Here is a 23,431-nt window from a genome sequence, read left to right on the forward strand (position 1 = left end):
GGAATGCCTTGTAGTAGGTGGCAGCACAATGCACCTAATATGAAAAAGTGTGTTTTGGGGGTGTCTGGAAACTTTTGATCACATAGTATATAACTGAACTATCGTTGTCAGCACTGGTTTGCTGTTGAATCTGATGAGAACAACCCTAACAGTGAACTGTTGACAGTAGCTCACTCTCTGTCCTACTTTGTTATTCATAATGAATTCTATTCCCATTACACCATTTTCTGCTGCTGTTGATATTTGATATTCATCTTACCAGAAATCATTATCTTATTTCACTTCAGTTATCCCCACTATATCTAGATTGAGTCTTCGCATTTCCCTTTTCAGATTTTCTAGCATTCCTACTATTTCAAACTTCTGACATTCCAAGCTCTGACTTGTAGAGTTTTGTCCTGTCATTGGTTAATCTATCTTTTTCTCATAGTGAACTCCCCCTTGGCAGCCCCTCCTGGAGATTCAAATGGGGAACTACTCTAGAATCTTTTGTCAATGGAGAGATTGTCATGAAACTTTTCAATTATGGCTCAGATGTCTTGTGGATACACATTGTGTGTCTTTAATCTAGTAGTTTCCATTGCCTTCTGTATCCTCAAGCTATTGGTCCTTGCTGATTCTTCCACCTTTTATGAGCAGTTTCCCAGCCCAAGGGCAAGACTGTGCCATGGACCTCTGTCCGCTCCTCTCCCCTCTTTGACAAGGTGGTTCACAGAGAGAGGGTGACTTCTTATGCTGGAAGTCTTCAGCTGCCATTGTTGATGATTTTATTCAAAATTTAAGCAGGGGCTGGGTTTGAACCTGGAACCAAGGATGTTTTGATTATTAAAGATGCTACCCCTAAACCACTGGCGAATGTATTACATATATGGCTACAAAAGTCTGGTTTGAGCAGTAGCTAAGCTCATACTAACTAAAAGGTTTCACATGAAATGATTTTTTTTTCTTAGTTTGTGTTGTTAATTAGTTCATCCAGCCTCATTCAATGTAGGAATGGAGTACTTCTGAGATCCTCTTTGGCACCTGGCATGGTGTTGGTAGCTTCATACATCACCTGTCATGACAGGTATTTCTTCTGTGAAACTCTGTCTGCCACAGACTGCCATAAGAGTCCTTCATACAAATAATAAAAATACAGAACAAATACTTGAATGTACAGGGCTATTCAGAAAGATGGAACAGATTTCAAACATTTATCGTTTCCAAACTACAAAACATCTAAACACAATTCCAAAGTTCCCGGATAGAGAAAATTTCAAATTTTTATGTATTCAATGTGAGCACCATGTGTTACGCAACAAATATCAAAACAGTGGCTCATTTCCTGCCTCACATGAAGCAGCTGGTCTCTCATTATTGAATTCACAGCTTCAAAAATGCAATGTCACAGACTTTTAAGAGTGTCAGGCATAAGGGGGGATAAAAATGTGGTCTTGTACCTAACCCCACAGATAAAAGTCACAATGTGTGAGATCTGGAGACCTGTAAGGTCACTGGTCGTGAAGTTCATGTTTTGCTCCTGCTCTTACAATCCAACATCCTGAAATGGTGTCATTAAGGTAACATCAGACGTGCTTAGAGAAATGAGGCAGGGCACCATCTTGCACCAAAATGGCATCATCTGAATCATCTTCAAGCTGAGGAAATGACTAGTTTTGAAGCATGTCTACATAGGTTAGTCCTGTCACAGTTCCCTCCATGAAGAAGAAAGCAACAGCGCCGACTTGTGATTGGAATATGTTCCCAGACTGTTCAAATTTTAAACTGTTGTCTGTCCAAGAATGTTGGATTTATGGTGCTACCTTTTGTAATTTGGAGATATACCTGTTTGAAATCTGTTCCTTCATTTTGAATAGCTCTGTATGTAGGATGTCCACTACATCTTTTGGGCTACTCTTGTACTATTTAATCATTATTAAAATTATAATAAAACAGTTGTGCCCATTCTTGCTCATTTATAGACAATGATGATACAGAAAATTTTGCATCTCTAAAGTTTATGAGAAAATTCACAAATTCTGTACCACACACTATCTGAATAGTTTCCTTAACCTCATCATGCAACCCTTCAATTCCTTCATTATCTATGGAAGTAGTTGACATATAAACATGTACTACTGTGGTGGGTGGGTGTTGGCTTCTTGTCTATATTGTCTATGATAATTCATTCAATATTCTGTTCGTAGTAGCTTACCTGCATTGCTATTTCCTTATTCATTATTAGACCTGCTCCAGCATTACCTCAGCCCCATATTTATGCACAGGACACTTGGGCTCGGGCCCAGGATGGCAAATTCTTCGGGGCAGCAAGTTTTTGAGCGAAAAAAAAGGGGGGGGGGGGGGGGGGGGGAAGAAACCGTGGTAATAATAGTTGTGGGAATTCTTATTAGTGAGAGGGAAATGGAAGGTAGACAGATGGAAGTGTGTGCATCATGCAACTGGCAACATTGTGTGTGCAATATTTTTGTTTGGCTAGGCACGGTCAGCTCAAAAAGGTGCCTGCAAAAGCAAAATTCAAATTGAAATGCAGTTAGTAAAGCTCGTAAGTGCATTTCTGAAGAGAAAGGAAAGAAAGCTGTGATTAAATCAGAAGCAACAGGAATACTGCAAAAGCTTTGCTCTAAAGATATTGCATTCATTGCTACAATGTGATGGGTAGTATTTTTTAAGGCTTCAATGCAATAGATACTGGTCAGACTGAGAAACTGGACTTTGAGAATATGACAAATGTGTTTGTCAGTAGTTCAGAGGCTTTTTTCTTGCTCTGTTATCAGCTTTCTTTGTCAGTATACTAATTGATTTTTTTCCTTTCTACTGACTTATCCTTTGTGTGTATGTGTGCATAATTAATAGTAGTATATGTTTGGCATTTCCATCCTAAATTTCGGACAAGCTGCAATGTATCTTTCTACTTTGAACTCAGTATTTTCTTTTCCAAAGATTTCTTCCTTAAATAATATATACCCCCCCTGCGGGTTCGGGGGTGAGAATAGGCCCGCGGTATTCCTGCCTGTCATAAGAGGTGACTAAAAGGAGTCTCAACTGTTTCGGCCTTTAATGTGATGGTCCCCTGAGGGGTTTGACCACTCTATTTCCAAATTTTTCCATTAGTGTGTACCATTTGGGGAAGGACACCTTACGTGGTGCATCTTAAATCCATCTTGCCCTAAGATCTGGCACACCTGATATTTTCATGGAGTTGGACTTACATCGAGCTTCCGGCCACATCCGCTGCAGTGTGTTCCAGATAGCATCCCTTCCCTCCATTGTGCACTTCCATCTTTGCCCTTGTGATGTACATGGATATTTCGACACCCGACATCCAGCACGGTAGCCAGTCCGTTGTGGTGGGGTCATCATGTACCCTCTTGGTGGTAGCCCCCTGACTACACAGGGATCGCACTGCTGATGCCTGAGCTGCTACCTCCCCACGTATGCCGAGGAGTAGATGCCTATCCCTTTGGGGCATCGGGACTCCCGGCAAAGGCCATCCTGCCAAGTGGTCTTTGCTGCAGCTGGGTGGCGCCCGTGGGGAGAGCCCCTGGTCGGAGTGGGTGGCATCAGGGCGGATGACCCGCAATGAAGCGTGGTACATCATCTCTCGCTGGTGGGCCTCCACCAGCAGTCTCTAAGCGATCGAGGTCTAACCTCAATGGAAAGAAATTTGATCAGAGATCATTTCCCTCCCTGGCCACTCCATGGGAGGAACGTTTGTCCAAAGAAGGCAGTGGAGATTATTCACCCCGGTACCTCGTGTGTACGCTAGTAGATGGGGAATCATTTATGTCGACCAGTCCCCAGTTTTTTGTGGAGCATTTAGAGGACAAGTTCGGGGAGGTGGAGGGCTTGTCCAAAATGCGCTCTGGGTCAGTTCTCATCAAAACAGCATCCTCTGCCCAGTCACGGAGGTTGCTCACTTGCGACAGGTTGGGGGATGTTTCCGTCACCATCACTCCCCATAAGAGTTTAAACATGGTCCAGGGTATTATATTCCACAGGGATCTTCTGCAGTCCGACGATGAACTACGCGCCAATCTAGAATGACGAGGTGTTCACTTCGTCCGGCGTGTCCATCGGGGTCCGAGGGATAATCAGGTAGCCACCAGTGCCTTCATCTTGGCCTTCGAAGGTGATGTTTTACCCAAAAAGGTCAAGGTGATGGTTTACCGCTGTGATGTGAAGCCATATATCCCTCCTCCGATGCGGTGTTTTAAATGCTGGAAGTTCAGGCACATGTCATCTCGCTGTATTTCCGGCATCACATGTCGAGATTGTGGACGTCCTTCGCATCCCAATACTCCATGTGCTCTGCCTCCCATCTGTGTTAACTGCGGAGAACACCATTCCCCCTGCTCGCCGGATTGTAGGATATTCCAGAAGGAACGAAAGGTAATGGAATATAAGACCCTGGACCGCCTGACCTACACCGAGGCTAAACGGAAGTATGAGCGACTCCATCCTGTGGCAATGACGTCGACCTACACCGCTGCTGCAACAACGGTTCTCCCATCGTCACTTATCGTTGGCTCTAAAATCTGTCAGAATCCACCGGCCCCCTTGGTTGTGCGGGGCACTTCACTCCCTGTTGCTCCTGCTCCATCTTCTTCAGGAGCAACACCCCCCCAACCATCGGGGACATCAGTTCCCCCTTCCCAGCCAGAGAAGAGTAAGACTTCTTTGGCTACTCTCGCCAGGAAGGGGTCCCTTGGGGACCTACCTTCGCAAATTCCGACCAGTGGAAAAGCGGACACCCGCAAGTGGCTGAAACAACCACCAGTCCCTGGTCGTAGGGCCTCACGGTCGTCGTCCGTCCCTGAGACTGACCCAGAGAAGCCCTCCAAGCCTGCACCACCGAAGGCACAGCGAGAGAAACAGAAGAAGAAGAAAGTCCCCAAGGCAAACGACATTGCGGTGACACCCATCCCACCGCTTCCTACAAGCACTGCATCTGAGGACGAGGTGGAGATTCTGGCGTCCGCTGAGGACCTCGATCTCGCCGGTCCCTCAGACGCCATGGAAAGCACTAGCACAGGTGCTCATTCGGAGGCAGCAGGTGACCCAGCGGCGTAATCTGCCATCCCGGTCCCGTCACATCTTTCTCAGACATGGACAATACCATCCTCCAGTGGAACTGCAGCAGTTTCTTCCACCATCTAGCTGAGCTCCGCCAACTTATCAGCCTTCACCCTTTCTTCTGCATTGCACTTCAGGAAACTTGGTTTCCAGCAATGCGAACCCCCGCCCTCCGTGGCTATCGGGGTTATTATAAGAACCGGGCAGCTTATGAAAGGGTGTCTGGTGGCGTCTGCATATATGTCCTTAACTCTCTTCACAGCGAGTCTGTCCCTCTACATACAGCTTTAGAGGCTGTTGCTGTTCAGGTGTGGACGCCACAGGCTGTTACTGTCTGCAGTCTTTACCTTCCACCGGATGGTGATGTCGCGCAGCATGTCCTGGCTGCGCTGATAGCCCAATTGCCGCTACCTTTCTCATTACTGGGTGACTTTAACGCCCATAACCCTCTATGAGGTGGGTCAGTGGCAACAGGTCGAGGCACCACCATTGAGCATTTATTGGCGCAGCTCGATCTCTCGATTTTAAATGATGGTGCCTCCACACACTTCAGTGTGGCGCAAGGCACATACTCCACCATTGACCTATCGATCTGTAGCCCTAGCCTCTTACCGTCTGTCCAATGGAGTGTGCATGACGACCTGTGTGGTAGTGACCATTTTCCAATCTTTCTGTCACTGCCACGGTGTCACTCTTCTGGGCGCCCCAGCAGATGGGCTATGAATAAGGCTGATTGGGACTTGTTCTCCTCCATTGCCGCTATTGAGCCTCTCTCTAGTGACGACATTGATGCGGTGGTTCACTCAGTCACCACCAGCATCGTTACTGCCGCAGAATCTGCCATTTCCAGTTCTTCTGGGTCCCCGCGGCGGCGGACTGTGCCTTGGTGGTCGCCTGAGATCGCTGAGGCGATTAAAGATCACCGGCGGGCGCTACAGCGTCACAAGCGACATCCCTGCATTGAACACCTGATCACCTTCAAACGGCTGCGTGCACGGGCCCGCTGCCTTATCCGCCAAAGCAAGCAGGAGTGCTGGGAGCGGTATGTGTCCACCATTGGCCTCCATGTCTCTCCATTGCAGGTCTGGGCCAAGATCCGACGCCTCTGTGGCTATCGGACCCCTGTCAGCGTCCCTGCGCTCTCACTGAATGGAGCAGTTTGTACAGACTCCGACGAAATTGCCAACAGCTTGGCAGAGCATTTTGCTCTTAGTTCCGCTTCTTCCAATTACCCACTGGCCTTCCGCTCCATTAAAAAGTGGATGGAATGTCGGAGCCTTTCTTTTCGCACCTACCATTCTGAATCCTACAATGCTCCATTCAGTGAGTGGGAATTTCACAGCGCCCTTGCCGCTTGCCCTGATACCGCTCCTGGGCCAGATCGCATTCACTGTCAGATGCTGAAACACCTTTTAGTGGACTGCAAGCGACGCCTACTCGACCTTTACAACCGTCTCTGGGTCGAGGGTGAGTTTCCATTGCAATGGCGGGAAAGCATTGTCATCCCCATTTTGAAACCGGGCAAGAGCCCTTTGGAGGTGGACAGCTACCTCCCCATTAGCCTCACCAACGTTCTTCGCAAGCTTCTCAAATGGATGGTGAGCCAGCGCTTGAATTGGGTACTGGAGTCTCGGGGCCTTCTGGCTCCGTCTCAGGGTGGGTTCCATAAAGGTCGCTCCGCTACCGACAATCTGGTGAGTCTGGAGTCGGCCATCCATACTGCCTTTGCCTGCCGTCAGCACCTGGTCGCTGTCTTTTTCGACATGCGGAAGGTGTACGATACGACATGGCGTCATCACATACTTTCTACGCTTCATGGATGGGGTCTTCGGGGCCCTCTGCCGATCTTTATCTGAAATTTTCTGTCGTATCGTACCTTCCGCGTGCAAGTCGCGGCCTCTCGTAGTTCCTCCTGAGTCCAGGAGAACAGGGTACCACAGGGATCTGTCCTCAGTGTCTACCTGTTTTTACTCGCAATAAACGGGCTCGCTGCAGCGGTGGGAAATTCTGTCTCTGCTTCCCTGTATGCTGACGACTTCTGCCTTTACTACAGCTCTACTGGCATTGCAGCTGTTGAACGTCAGCTACAGGGCGCTATCCACAAGGCGCAGTCTTGGGCTGTAGCACATGGTTTTCAGTTTTCGGCTGCCAAGACCTGCGTTATGCATTTCTGCCGGCGCCGAACGGTCCATCCTGAGCCGCGGCTTTATCTTGCCGACTAACTCCTTGCTGTGGTGGAGACCCACAGGATTTTGGGTGTAGTTTCTGATGCCCGGCTGACTTGGCTGCCTCATATTCGGCAGCTTAAACAGGCGTGTTGGCGGCATCTAAATGCTCTGAGATGCTTGAGTCACACCCGCTGGGGCGCCGACCGATCTACCCTGTTACGGCTCTACCAGGCATTAATCCAGTCCCGTCTGGATTATGGGAGCCTGGCAGGCATTAATCCAGTCCCGTCTGGATTATGGGAGCCTGGCTTATGGCTCAGCATCCCCATCTGCATTACAGGTGCTGGACCCAATCCTCCACAGCGGGATACGCCTTGCCACTGGTGCTTTCCGTACCAGCCCTGTGGACAGCATGCTAGTGGAGGCAGATGTCCCTCCACTGCGGTTACGGCGCCAACGTTTGCTGGCTGCTTATGCTGCCCATGTTTTTAGCTTGCCCGGGCATCCTAACTATCGGCTACTATTCCCAGAGTTGCACGTCCATCTTTCAGAACGTCGACCCAGGGCTGTACGATCGCGGTCCGCGTCTGAGAGCTTCTCTCCGGGCTTGGGGTCTTACTTCTTCTGCCTCCTTTCAGGGCACCTCTGCATACACCCCCATGGTGTGTGCCTTGCCCTCGCCTTCAGCTGGAATTGGCACAGGGCCCGAAGGACTCAGTCCCTCCGGAGGCCTTCCGCCACCAGTTCTTTCCCTTCTTGCAATGTATAAGGGCTCTGGCATTGCGTACACTGACGGCTGTATGGTTGCTGGTCGTGTCGGTTATGCGCTTACTCTAGGGGACCATTCCGAACAACGTTCATTGCCGGCTGGCTGCAGCGTTTACACTGCTGAGCTGGTCGCCATCTTTCGTGCCCTAGAGTATATCCGCTCCTGCTCAGGTGAGTCCTTCGTGATCTGTAGCGATTCCCTGGGCGGTTTACGAGCTCTCGACCAGTGTTTCCCTCGTTCTCGTCTGGTGATGGCTATCCAGGAGTCCCTGCATACTCTTGCCCGTTGCGGCCGCTCTGTGGTCTTTGTGTGGACCCCCGGTCATGTCGGTATCCCGGGCAATGAATATGTTGACCGCCTGGCGAAAGAGGCCATCAGTGAACCATCTATGGACATTGGCCTCCCAAAGACTGATTTGCGAGCAGTCCTCCGCCGAAAAGTTTTTGCGCTTTGGGACACGGAATGGCACGATCGGATCACGCCCAATAAACTTCGTGCCATTAAAGAGACGACGACTGTGTGGCGGTCATCCATGCAAGCCAACCGCAGGGACTCAGTCGTCCTTTGTCGGCTCCGCATTGGCCACTCCCGGTTGACACACAGTTACTTACTGCGTCGGGAGGACCCTCCTCTGTGTCGCTGCGGGGCGGCTTTGACAGTGGCCCACATTTTGTTGGCCTGCCCCCTTTTAGCTGTGGTCAGACATACATTTGCGCTGCCTGATACGCTCCCTGCCCTTTTAACTGATGACCCTGCTATGGCTGGCTTAGTTTTACGTTTTATTCGGGCAGGTGGTTTTTATCATTTAAGTTGAGTGTTTATGTTTTATTTTATTGTTTTGTGTTGATTCTGGCCTTTGGCCTACAGTTTTAAACTGAGTTTTTAATGTGTTCTCGGTGGTTGGCTTTTCCTTTTTTATTCTATGGTCGGCCAACCACCGCCACACTCCGTGTGATTTTAATTTGTTATGTCTGTTCTTTGTCTGAGTTTTTCTTGTCCTGTGTTGTCTGTTATCTCTATTATCCATTTTTTTACTCTGTGTGGTAGTTTTTAAGTTTTGGAACAAGGGACCGATGACCGTTGCAGTCTGGTCCCTTTAATCCCACAAACCAACCAACCAAATAATATATAACTATTTTAAATAACCTTTTTACAATTTTGATGCTAAATGTTTTTCAGAATTGCCTAAGTTTGTTGTTGCATGGGCAAAAAAATTATTGGGGCCATGGATGTAACATTACCTAAATATGAGGGTGATTACCCTTATTTCAGTACAACAAAAAAACCAGTCCAAAGTTCACTTTTTTTATTCACTCAATGTCTAGTTTTGGGCCAGGACTCATTTTCAAATCATCATAACATATAAAAAATTGTATTTCTGAAAATGCAGAAATCATATCAAAAGTGTGCAAGTGACAGTTACAGTGCATACAGATAGATACTATCTATAAGCACTGTAACTGTTTGCGCATTTTTGGGTTGTCAGAGGCCGTACCATTGGTATTGTTGAGAGAGACTGTGCTACCACATGCAAGTTCTTGGAATGTCAGTATTCTGGGCTAGATGAATATTACCAGTGGGCTGAGGGAACTTCAGCAATGGCTTCAGGCCATGGACACACTCAGCTATCCCTACACCCACAGTTTGCTACATGAAGTTCAGCTAAATCAGTATTAACAGTATGAAGAGCTATAGTAAATGATAAACAACAGCAAAAATGCCTCCACAAGATATTGGGAGATTTTAATGCAAAAGTAATGGCAAATTTTGAGTATGATAAAATGTGTTTCCAGTACAAAGAAAGCAAGAGAAATGAAAATCCCAAGTGGAGCAAAGCACTTATCAAAGTGACAGCATGAGTTTAGAGTAAATGATAAGAGAAACATTCAAAAATGGAAATGGAGAATGAGAGAGAGTACAATGAAAATTCAATCAGAGAAAATAAACTGCTGAGAGTATGATGAACTAAAACAGAAATTTATGTTGTAAATAATAAATATACCAAACACATTCACCCCAGCCATCTTAACAGTGTGTTGCAGTATCTTGTTAGTTGATTATACATAACAGAGAGTGTAGAAAAACAATGGTAGCTTAAAAGCTAGTAACTTAATGTCTTTGTGCTATTACATGTATCTGTAATCTGCACATCAATCGACTACAGATAATTGATCGCCTTTTCTCATTACTTTTTATTCTTTTCACCCTGGAATTTATGTTAGCGTAACAGAAACTTTCATTGAGCTGACATCACATTTCATCATTTAAAATAACAAACTGCATAGCAATCAACAGTGAAGAGAAAACTGTACAGGATTTTGAAGTCTTCCTTAAATGTTTGTATAGTGCAAAGAATTAATCAGAAATATGGACATAATAATGCTTCAGAAGCCATGAGATTTGTAAACAAATTTTAAGTTTAATAAAAGTAAAGTTGCCTGGAGATGGTGAGGTTTCAAAGAGGGAGCAATACTGTATTTATTCAACTTAAAAAATTGAAAGATTTTTATGAACCTCCTCTTTGGATGGTTCTTTTTCTAATTTTTAACTAGTTATGTAAGAATTAAAATTCCAATCAAAATATTTGAGGTGCATAGAAGTGATGTCAGATGATAAAAGTCACGGCAGATGTAATTGTTTTTGAAGATTTGTTGATGTGGCAACAGAAATTGTACTTTCATAGCTGTTTTTGAGAAAATGGTTTCCTTACATATCTTCTTGCTCCTTCCTTATTAATAAATCTTCAAATACTAATACTTTTGATATTTTTGTAGGCCTACTAAGACTGTGATTGCTGATTTTGGCTGTGGAGAAGCCAATTTGGCAAAATCACTACCTGATCACAAGGTGTATTCATTTGACTTTGTTGCTACATCCGATGTGGTAACACCTTGTGATATGTCCAACACACCACTTGAAAATGAGAGTGTTGACATCGTCGTCTTTTGCCTGTCACTTATGGGAAGCAACTTGTCAAGTTACATCTTGGAGGCTAATCGTGTTCTCAAGAATGGGTAAGAAAGTCAAAATTTAGTACATTTTTTTGTGTGTATTGTTCTTGTGTGTCAGTTTCTTGTTCTTGAATTCACAGCTTCAATAATGCAATGTCTTAGACTTTCAAGAGTGTCAGGCATAGCAGAAGTTATGACAGAAACCACATGGTCAACGAAAACTTTTAATTTGGTTACCAAATTTGATATCTTTTTCTTCCCCTCATGTTTAATGAATTTAAATGGAGAGAGCAGTAGAACAGTTTAAAATTTGAACAGCCTGGGTAGATATTCCAATCACAGCCACATTAGCACTGTTGCTTTCTTCTTCATGGAGGGGGGGGGGGGGGGGGCTAAAAATGTGGTCTTGTACCTAACCCCACATATGAAAGTCACAATGTGTGAGGTCTGGAGACCTGTGAGGTGATGAAGTTCATGTTTTGCTCCTGCTCTTCCAATCCAGCGTCCTGAAATGTTGTGCTTAGAGAAATGAGGCGGGGCACCATGAAGTCATCTGAATCATCTTCAAGCTGAGGAAACAACTGGTTTTGGAGCATGTCTACATAGTTTAGTCCTGTCACAGTTCCCTCCATGAAGAAGAAGAAAGCAACAGCGCTAATGTGACTGTGATTGGAATATCTACCCAGACTGTTCAAATTTTAAACTGTTCTACAGCTCTCTTCATTTAAATTCATTAAACATGAGGGAAAGAAAAAGAAATCAAATTTGGTAACCAAATTAAAAGTTTTCATTGATCATGTGGTTTCTGTCATAACTGCTTACATTGAAAAACTGTCTTATGAAGTTAAATATTTGCATGGCTACATCTTTGTGATATGTCTGTAATTCAGGTATTATGTATGGGATACCGTTTTTCAGTGGGAACACTGTAAGGGAGTAGCTACAAAGATTATGCACCTTCGTTAATAAGTTGTTTCCTTAAAGTGTGCTTGTGATCCAGACAAATAGTGATTTGAGGTGTTTGAGTAGTGACTGATTTATAATTAACCCTTTCCACTCCACTGTTAGAACGTATCCAAGATACAGATTTTCCACTTTGTTCCAATGGAAGACTGTCTGACACGCTGTTCTTGTTAGTTTTTTTCATCTGTTCTGCTATAACATGCTTTCAGTGCATTTCATCACATAGTACCAACTTTGTTCACCAGAGAGTGTAAGTTGACCACTCTATATGCTTAGTCATATGTAAGTGATTGTGTCCTTACCGCATAATTTTTGCTTTTATAGAGATGGCAGGCAGAAGGCATATATATGATGATATTTGGGAACGGCTTTTGGAGGATACTGAGGATGAAAGAGAGTTTATAGATGAGCATGAGAAAGAGGAATCTTCTTGCTCCTTCCTTATTAATAACTCTTCAAATACTAATACTTTTGATATTTTTGTAGGCCTACTAAGACTGTGATTGCTGATTTTGGCTGTGGAGAAGCCAATTTGGCAAAATCATTACCTGATCACAAGGTGTATTCATTTGACTTTGTTGCTACATCCGATGTGGTAACACCTTGTGATATGTCCAACACACCACTTGAAAATGGTCTGTTGCAGTGAACCTAAAGTTAGTGGTAAAGAAGAAAGAGAATAACTTATGATGTATCACATGTAACAGGAAAGTCTGTGAAATACAGAAAATGTCGACTCTAACAAAACATTCTGTGCACACTTACGGAAAGATGTTTCATTGAAAGAAGTTAAGGCATTTCTTGGTGTAACATTGAGCACGAGTCTGAATTCAAAGAGCATGTTAGATGATTATTTTACCAAGAGCTTGAGTAGACCAAACCCAATTCTTCAGGCACATTTTGTCTCCTCTCTGACTTATTATTATTGTCATAAATATTACTGTATTAGTATCATTAACTAATGTATTAGTTTATTTATCATCTTTACTTTAAAACATAACACTTTGTTAGATGTACTGTCCCATCATAACCACTTGTTATTGACAGTTAGAAAAGGAACCCTTGGCCATTTAATAAAACCATTTTATTTTAAGTAACTCAGAATTACACTGAGAGAGACAGAATTTCACCTACTTGTAGCAAATTACAGTACAGGTATGTAGAGTAGAGTACAAGGTCGACATAATTACATAATAATTGCCAAACAGGGTAGCCACGCGGTCTGATGTGCCTTACTAGGGTTCCCGCAGCTGCCCCCCATCGGAGGTTCGAGTCCTCCCTTGGGCATGGGTGTCTGTTGTCCTTAGGGCAAGTTAGTTTAAGTCAGATTAAGTCGTGTGTAAACCTAGGGACTGATGACCTCAGCAGTTTGGTCCCATAACTTACCACCGCAACACAATAATCATAATGTTTCCAACAGCACTGAACTTAAAAATGCAAGGTACTAAATTATTTCCTGTCAATATTCTTTCACCACAGAACAGCAGCATTTCTACCTTATCATCATGCATGTACTTCATACACCTTTACACAACAATAATTGTATTCACAATGTGTGCTACTGCCATGCAGTTGCTAAGTTACTCTGATGCCTGTCTACTGTATGCAAAAGCAGCAAGAAATGAAGTGCGTAGGGGAGCTGGGGATTTACCTGTTTACTTGAGTCAGAAATTGTAAACAGACGCCACACCTTTATTACAGCATTACAATGGGTGCAAACAAGGCAACAAACAGCTCGGTTTCTTCACAAACTTTGTATTGTTTATTGTTTGCACATCTATGTTCCGTTGACAAAAATGGTACAGTGTGATAAATTTTTGACTAGCTCATGGAGAGGGTAAGTGTATTCTTGAATAAAATGTACATGATTCCAGTTTAAAAAATCTAACCCTTTCCTCATATCTCCTACATCTGTGGGAATGCATAAAATGTATACCCACAGCAAAAATTACCCAATGATATTAAAAAGCATTGGTTGAAACAACTTTTCATTTAACACACCAGAAAAAGTTATTTTGGGTGACCAAGATAAATGGGACACCCTGTACATAGTGAAGTCGCAACGCTAGAAAAGTGCAGGAAATTGTAAGGAGAACTACAGAGGATCAATGCTTGGTGCAGAGTTTGGTTGTTGACCCTCAACATAAACAAATGTAATGACTGCACTTCAGTAGGCAGAAATACTTATTATTGTGTGGTTACATAATTGCAAAATTATCACTGGCAGCAGTCACATCCATTACAAAACATTGTATTCACTCAAAAATGCAATGAGAACACAAAAGGTTATTTCAGCAGCACACTACTGAGTGGCAACAGGGTTGCCTGTGATGTCAGTGTCAGGTGGCGGATACGTGTATTCTAGTAACCATGGTTTCTCCTTTTGCACCTCAAAGTAAAGTGCATACACAAAGCAGCCAAGCAGATATTGTTAAGTGAATATATTGTACCAAAGTAATAATCAGTCAAGAAAACTAATAAATTCCTCAGTAGAGGTAGGTCCCTCTCATTTTAGAGTCTGAGACTCTCTCCTAGCACAGAAGCCGAAATTGCAATAGCATAATTAAATAATTATAACTAAACATAAACATAACACCATTTTAAGAAATTATAGAGGCTATGATCTCATCTTCCAAGAAGTTAGTAGAGTCACAGGTATTTCACCCAGTATTCGACTATCTGTTATGTGTTAAAAACAATAGTAAAAGTGCTTTGTTCAGTTTTGCTTATTATATTTACCTGTGTGGTACTTCCTGAAACAAAACTATTGAGGCTTTTCTTGCCACTTGCTGACATATTGCCTGTGAGCTTCTGTCTCATGTTCATCAGTCAGTGCATTAGTAGGACATTTGAACAGTCCACTTCCCAACATAAGATTTGCTGTTGTGGTAGAAAAGGACAAACAGCTACCCTTTCCAGGTGTGCTGTTTACAAGGCAGATAACCTGGAATACAGTGTGTACCAAAAACTGACACATACAGGCCATTACATGCACAAACTGTCAAATCCTCACCCAAGCCAGAAAAGTGGAATCATTGATATGCTTGTAATGTACACAGTACAAATATGTGAGCCTCAGCACTTTAGATGCAGGATGAAACACCTGAAAAGCATCCTATGGCGGAAGAGATACTCCACCAGCTGCATAAAAAAATATCACAAAATGTAACACTCAGCGAAGTGACACAACAAGAAAAAGAAATATTGGGTAAGACCTATCTGCCATACAGCCCCAGCATGATGGGTGGAGTCGGCTGTATATTGGACAAACATAGTATAAAGACTATTTACAAACCGACCAAGAAGATCAAAGAAAGTATCAGATTGGGTAAGGACAAAAGGGACCAACCTGCAATAACCAGCCTCATAATAAAATTCTCTGACACGAAAGTTCTCACTGTGAACAAGAACTACCATGCCTGATTGTTTAGAGGAAGCCATAGAAATCGACAAACATGAGAGTAGCTTCAACAAGAAAGGGGAAAGCCTCAAGCTAAATGGATCCTGAACTCCTTGCTGCAGTAAACAATCGTTGCAGGCAGCAAAGGAAGAACCACAGTGGTAATGGCCAGGGAATAGCTCTGACATTTGCATGATAGGTACATACAATCTGTGGGTGTGGGCAACATGTCAGAACAATCACTAAACGAAAGTTGGCCAAAGAACGCAAGACAGAAGCCAACAGGCAGTGTGACAACACAAGGCCACAACAGCTTGAACAATTTTGTTTCAAGAAGTACTACATTGGCAAAACTGAACATAGCAGTTTTATTATTGCGTTTAAAACGTAACAGATAATCAAGTCCTGGTTGAAATAATTGTGCCACTAGTAACTTCTTATAATAAGAGTCTGCAGTGTGTTTATAATTTTTTTTAAATGATCCTGTGTTTGTTTTTAACTGTTTCATTTTGCTATTGCAATTTTGGCTTAAGATTTTATGTGTTATGATATAGAAATAGGTTAAAAATATGTTCTTGTATGGCTGTGTCACTCTTGATGGTATTGCAGACAGTGGTTGTTATCGACAATCTGAGTAGACTTCATAGGCTTTGTTGACAGAGTAACTTATGATACTCTTCTTGAGTTGCAGCCAAATCTTTCAAGTCAAGTCAACCCAATATTTTGACAATATTGCAGTGCCTGTGTTATTCGGAATTGATAAGGCAACCACTCTTGATAAGCAGGAAATCTGGGTTTGAGTCCTCGTCTGGCACAGATTTTCATTATACAACTGACGGTTGTCCCTATTCACAACTGCGAATACATTTCATGTATTTAATAACAGCCGTAGTCACCGCAGTGCCTGTCCCTTTTGACATGCAAGCATGCCCAAAGGAACATTGCATCGTATTTCAGAATAACACAGGCATTGCAGCCTCATATTTATCTGCTGACACTGTCAAGGACTTTCACTTTAATGTCTCCCTTGTACGAGAATATACATAATGGATGTAAGAGTACTCGTTGTTGACATATGGTTGACGACATATGGAAGTTTGGTTCTGGCACTGAGTCGTGGTCAGAGAGCGTAATGGTAAGGCCACAGCTTGTGATAAGCAGGAAATCCCAGTCCAGCACAAATTTTTATTGGTGTCATTCCATTATACAGCTGATGGTTGTCCGCATTCGCAACTGCGAATACATTTCGTGTCCATCTGGCCATCACCTTCAGATAAGTTGCAACTATTGCTGAGTCTTGATGACCTGATCCTATACTGGAGTTGGCACCCCTATACAGTCAGTAAATTGTACTCAGTGCATGTGGCAAGTGCTGGTCCCACTGCAAAAGGTACAAGTAGTAGCACCAGTGGTAGAGGCAAACAAAAACCATGTATTTCTGCTCTCATTATATTTCATTGTGTGCCACACAGCTAACCAAGGCTTTGCAGCCATGGATTTTTGGAATGTTGTAATCTTATGCAGCAGTAATGTTCCACACACCTGTCCCAAAAGTATTAATAGTAAAGCAACTGATGTAGATTCAGATTGCTGTATTTCCTATGATGGTCTAAACACCAAGGCATGGTGGATCTGCTTCACAGAGTATCAGTTCCATTTATATATGATGGTGATTCAAATGAGAATTTTAAAAATGCTATAATATTTTCAATTGGAACAATGAACAAGAAACTTAAATGTCATTTTTCAACGTAGTCTCCCTGATGGATGAATGCACATATTCCACCACCTTGGAAGTGCATAGATACCTCAATGAAAGAATTCTTTTACTTGTGTGGGTAGCCAGTCATGCAGTGCTGTTTTCATCAGATTGTCACTACTGAAATGCCTGCCTCCTGTTGCAACAGATGAAAGTCATTAGGCAGAAGGTCTGGTGAATTAGGAGTATGTACCAGACTGATGTGGCACCCATTTTGCAGACACCTTATTGAAGTGCAGCAAATTGTGAACAATGTGCTGAACTAATACTTATCTTCAAACTTGTGGCTATTTTGTTCAGAGTTACATGTCTGTTATCCTGTTATCCTCCACTAACGCAATGTTGTCACCTGTTGCTGTGTGCTAAGCCTGCCCTTGTCTTGTTGCACCCTCCATGGAATTTACACCCCTTTTAAACTTCCTACACCATTTGTACACTTTCTGCAATGACAAAACATGAATCACCATATTGCACTGTCATTGTAAAATGAATTTCAGTTGGTTTGCCACTTCATTATACAAAAAACACATCACAGATCACTGCTCAATCACAGTGCATGTTGAAGCGGGACGGCTGTTTTTTTGGGGGCACTGCTGACTTCTCCCGCATTTTAGCATCACTCTGCCACCTACTGGTCATTTTCTGAGCCTCAAGAAACACTTCTGCCTCCTACAAACTCCTCCACACATATTTCTAAATTTTAAGGAACTTTTGAGGTTTTCATTTGAATCACCCTCATATAGACTTCAGATGTTTAACTTCTTATGGTAAGCTTTGTGCATCAGATATGGTCTTTTTAACAGCACATGTATTGAAACAGAATGGATTCTTTCAGAAAAAGAAGACTAATACTGGAAGTGCAGCAAGATGAATCTACACCAGTTGCTACTCTACTGTATGCTAGGAGCGTATCAGCTAATATTGAGAGAATTTTTAAGAAATTTTAACATGAAAACTGTTTTCCCTGCCAGACAAGATTAATGCCCTTTTGAATTCAGTTTAAGATGATGTGGGACTAAGAAATCCTGGTGTTTGTAAGATACCACCACTTTGGTATAGCATATATCAGTGAAAGTATTTGTACTGTTGAGCACAGGTGTGTGGGACATACTGCCAAACAGGGTGGGTGGTTTGATGAAGCTCCAAATGTTAGTCTATCTCGTATGCCTCTTCATCTCTGCATAACTACCGCAATCTACACCCATTTGAATCTACTTACTGTGTTCAGGTGTTGGTCTCCCTTTACAACTTTTACCTGACACCCTTCCCTCCACTACCAAATTGGTGATTCCTGATGGCTCACAATGTGTTCTATCAACCAGTACCTTTGTTTTGTCCAGTTATGCCATAAATTTCATCTTTATCCAGTTGTAGTCAGTACCTTCTCGTTTATTATTCGATTTACCAATCTAACCTTCAGCATTCTTCTATACACACAAGGGACAACATTGCAAAAACATGCAGTGCTGAAGCATCACTTAGGTGATGGTCATGCAATCAAATGTAATGAGACGTAAGTGGTTGCTGCCACTTCTCGTTACTGGGATTGTGTCCTGAAGGAATACATAGAAATTAGGCTGGCTGATAATCTTATTACTAGGTACAAGGACTATCCTGAGAGCAAGTTGTGTAACCCTGGGCTGCCCAGCATTAAAACACTATGTTCTCAATTAGCAAAACAGTTTGATGATTAGTTATGGCAGCAATATGTCATTTTTGTTCACCTTCACCCTGGCAGCACTGCTAGTACCTTTTGGAATGCAGGCAGCTCTCACGGCAATTGGCACATGTGCTGAGTACTCTCCTGACCTGTATAGGGATCCTGGCTCCAGTGTAGCATCAGTTCAACAAGAGTCAGCACCTGAATATGAGAGCCAGGTGGGCCATCAAACCATTGTATTAATTTGACTTGAATATCTTGCTGCAAACTCAACAAGAATATAATAATGACATAAGCATATTTGTCATTTACAAGCAGACTGAAGCCAGTCAGTGTGGGGCAGAAAGAACAATGTAAGATGTGGATTCAGCCAAAAAGAGAGTAGGTAAAACTGCAATTATTTTGTCAGAGATGGCACTTTTCCACCTCTTTAACAGAGTATATGCTTTGATAAATGTTTGTGACTAGTCCTCCTGAACCAGGATTTGAATCGAGATCCCCACCTCTTGTTAGCAGTCATTTACCAATTGCACTACCTTTGCATTTGAGTTGGTCTGTGAGGCGTACACACTTAGCATAGTTGACAGCACACAGTGCATGAAATGCAGGAATCTGGGATTGAGTCCCAGTCCAGCACAATTTTAAGTTGCCACTATTATTCACATGTCTTTACGAGTTTTTACATGGTTTGTCAGCCTGTTATGCTATGCTTGGATGGATATATTTTTTTTATTTTTATATAATGTTTTGTCTCCATATGCAGAGGACATATTAGTGAGGAAGTTGAGGTTTCAAATCACTACTCACACAGGCTCACAAATAATGTCTGCATCTGCTTCTACATGCATACTCTGCTCTGCCAACCACTGTGAAGTGCATGCAGAGGGTACTTAGCATGGTACTACATGTTGGGGATTCTTGTCCATTCCAGTTGTGTATGGAGCATGGGAAGAATGGTTTCTTAAATTTCTCTTGATGTGCTGTAATTAGTCTAATTCAGTCTTCACAGTCTCTACAGGAGCAATATGTAGGGCAATCAAAGATTGTAGATTCTTCACTTTATACTGGGTCTTAAAATTTCATAAGTAATCTTTTGTGGGACAATTTGCATCTGTCATCAAGAGCCTGCCAATCCCAGTTTTTTATAAACTTTTCTGTAAAGTCAAACAGACCTGTGGCCATTCATGCCATCCTTACTCGTGTATGTTCAGTATCTCCTGTTACTCCCAATTGGTACGTGTCCGACACACTGCAGTAATATTCTAAGATGTGAGACATAAGTGTTTTGTACGCAGTCTCCATCATAGACCAATTGCATTTTCTCAGTACTCTGCCTATGAACTGAAGTCTGCCACCTGGCCTTAGCTATGACTGAGCCTATGTGATCATTCCATTTCATGTCTGTACAAATTGTCATACCCAGGTATTTTTATGAGTTGCATGGTTCTAATTGTAAATCATTGATATTGTATCATAGGATACAATTTTTTTTTTCATTTTGTGAAGTCTAGGTCTCTGTAGATTTTAAGCAAATTGGCAATCTTTGCACCACTTTGAAATCTTCTAGGGATCTGACTGACTATTTCTGCAGCCTTTTTAGACATAACTTAACTGTATATGACTCCATCATCGGGTAAAATTCTGAGGTTGTTATTAATATTGTCTGCCACACCATTAATACACATTATAAGCAACAAGGGTCCCAATACACTCCCCTGGGGCATGCCAGAATAACCAACAAGTATTTAAGAAGAAATTAAAAGAATTTCTGAATGACAACTCCTTCTACACCATAGAGGAATTTTTAGATATAAATTAATAAAAAAAAATATTAAAAAAATAAAAAAGTTGTTATATTAACTTAAGTATGTTGTTAAATTAACTTAATTATGTCATGTATTGGAAAATTTGACTCGTTCCACATCATTACGAAATATCGTATTCATGATCCATGGAACTAGTACTAATCTAATCTAATCTTCTACTTCTGCCAAATACTCTGCATCCAAGATAACATGCTGTGTCCTGCCTGCAAAAAGATCTCAAGTCAGTCTCACAGTTTATTTGAGACCGTGTAGGATTGTACTTTGGTTTGCAAACATTGATGTGATAGAAAGTCAAATGCTTTTTAGAAGTCAAGAAATAATTAATCTGATTTCCTCGATCCATGGCCTTCGGACTGATAACTCTCATTATGCTTGATCTCTGAATATGGTCTACGGTTCTTCAACATATGCACATCAATGAGATTGGACAATTGTTTTGTGGACCACTTCTGTGTCCTATGTTATAGAGAGAAGTGACCTGTGTTTTTTCTCAATCATTGGGCAGAGTTTTTTATTTAAGGGGCCTATGTATATTATGGACACACACACACACGGACACACACACACACACACACACACGGACACACACACACACACACACACACACACACACACACACTCTCTCTCTCTCTCTCTCTCTCTCTCTCTCTCTCTCTCCTCCTCCCTCCATCTCTCTCTCTCTCCTCCTCCCTCCATCTCTCTCTCTCTCTCTCTCTCTCTCTCTCTCTCTCTCTCTCACACACACACACACACACACACACACACACACCACCCCCTCTTGGCAATTGTGTGAGAAGTAAACTAGGACAGCACATCTGCATCTTCCTCAGTAAAGAACAATTGAAAACAGAGTTCAGTATTTGTGCTTTTGCTTTGTACCCTAACTTACAATTCCTGTGTCATTCACGAGTGTGTGTACACTAACTTTGGTGCCACTGACAGCCTTTACATTTGGCCACGATTTCTTTGGTTTTCTGCGAGTTGTTTCAATAAGATTCTACTGTGGTAGTCATTGAAGGTTTTGCCCTCGTGGCAACCAAACACATTTCATTTACCATCTCTCTATCTGTTGGCCTATACTTTGTTTTACACCTATTTATGCAGAAGTTGTTGTTTCTTTAGAGTGACTGTATGCCATGGAGGGTCCCTCCCAACATGAACTGTTCTGCTAGGTGCATAACTATCCACTGCATGGTCAACTACTCTTTCAAGCTTGACACATAGTCCTTCTGTATGCTCCTGCCCAGATTTAAATGTTTTGATATGTAACAGAACTGCATTTTAACTAACTTACTAAATATGTAAATCATCTTATTTGTTTTAGCTGATCTTTCAACTTCTTTTGCTACATGTACCTGATAGTAAGTGATGTCGGTTTCAATATGGACATCCTGAAAGAGGTTAGGTCTGTTTATTGGCTTAAGATCCAGTATATTTCCATGAAAGGGAAGCAGTGGTTGGGAAGGGAGTGAGACAGGTTTGTAGCCTCTCACCGATGTTATTCAATCTGTATATTGAGCAAGCAGTAAAGGAAACAAAAGAAAAATTCAGAGTAGGTATTAAAATCCATGGAGAAGAAATACAAACTTTGAGGTTCGCCTATGACATTGTAATTCTGTCAGAGACAGCAAAGGACTTGGAAGAGCAGTTGAACGGGATGGACAGTGTCTTGAAAGGAGGAGATAAGATTAACAACAACAAAAGCAAAACGAGGATAATGGAATGTAGTCAAATTAAGTCGGCTGATACTGAGGGAATTAGATTAGGAAATGAGACACTTAAAGTAGTAAAGGAGTTTTGCTATTTGGGGAGCAAAATAACTGATGATGGTTGAAGTAGAGAGGATATAAAATCTATACTGGCAATGGCAAGGAAAACATTTCTGAAGAAGATAAATTTGTTAACATCAAGAATAGATTTAAGTGTCAGGAAGTCATTTCTGAAAGTATTTGTATGGAGTGTAGCCATGTATAGAAGTGAAACATGGACGATACATAGTTTGTACAAGAAGAGAATAGAAGTTTTCGAAATATGGTGCTACAGAAGAATGCTGAAGATTAGATGCGTAGATCACATAACTAATGAGGAGGTATTGAATAGAATTGGGGAGAAGGAGTTTGTGGCACAACTTAAGAAGAAGGGACCAGTTGGTAGGACATGTTCTGGGGCATCAAGGGATCACAAATTTAGCATTGGAGGGCAGCGTGGAGGGTAAAAATCGTAGAGGGAGACCAAGAGATGAATACACTAAGCAGATTCAGAAGGATGTAGGTTGCAGTAAGTACTGGGAGATGAAGAAGCTTGCACAGGATAGGGTAGCATGGAGAGCTGCATCAAACCAGTCTCAGGATTGAAGACCACAGCACCAACAACAATATTTCCATTATGACTGGACTCCTAAACTATCTGTTCTAGGTAGTTTCCAGAGAATTTTTGGCAAGATGTCTGGACACATCCACCATTGTAATTTTTCCACCTGATTCTACAGTGATTAATGTCTTCCTCAGTTACCACTGTATGACTGGGAAACATCTGTACTAGTGAACTGAGGTTTTCTCTGAAGTCTTCTGGGTGTGGGATAAAACAATGTGTTTATCAAGAAAATCTATTCAACCATGCCATAAAAGCCTGCGAAATTACATACAAGATCTGACAGAGACATAAAAATTTGTGACGGGCTAAATTGCATGCTGGAGTGGGACCCAAAATGACAATTCCTGTCTTGCATGGCCAGTGTGCTACCTGAGGTAATTTTAGAAATCTAAAATTTACAGTTATGGAAGTGTACATATGGTGGTTTATATATCTCTGTCTACTGTTATCCAGTAAATGTTCTTCTGGTTATGTAATATCACTTGGTTT

The 23,431-nt window shown here is 42.3% G+C and overlaps 1 protein-coding gene across 3 annotated transcripts in view; it reads left to right on the forward strand.

Moving 5' to 3' along the window:
• LOC126198473 (ribosomal RNA-processing protein 8) overlaps positions 1 to 23,431 on the forward strand; it is a 107,746-nt gene that overhangs the window by 79,424 nt on the left and 4,891 nt on the right. For all 3 annotated transcript variants that reach the window (XM_049934827.1, XM_049934828.1, XM_049934826.1), the window contains one exon: positions 10,785 to 11,024. In XM_049934827.1, coding sequence (XP_049790784.1) covers positions 10,785 to 11,024 — 240 coding nt within the window. The remainder of the gene's footprint in view (positions 1 to 10,784; positions 11,025 to 23,431) is intronic.

Source organism: Schistocerca nitens, chromosome 8 (genome assembly GCF_023898315.1).
Source record: "Schistocerca nitens isolate TAMUIC-IGC-003100 chromosome 8, iqSchNite1.1, whole genome shotgun sequence".
NCBI lineage: Eukaryota > Metazoa > Arthropoda > Insecta > Orthoptera > Acrididae > Schistocerca > Schistocerca nitens.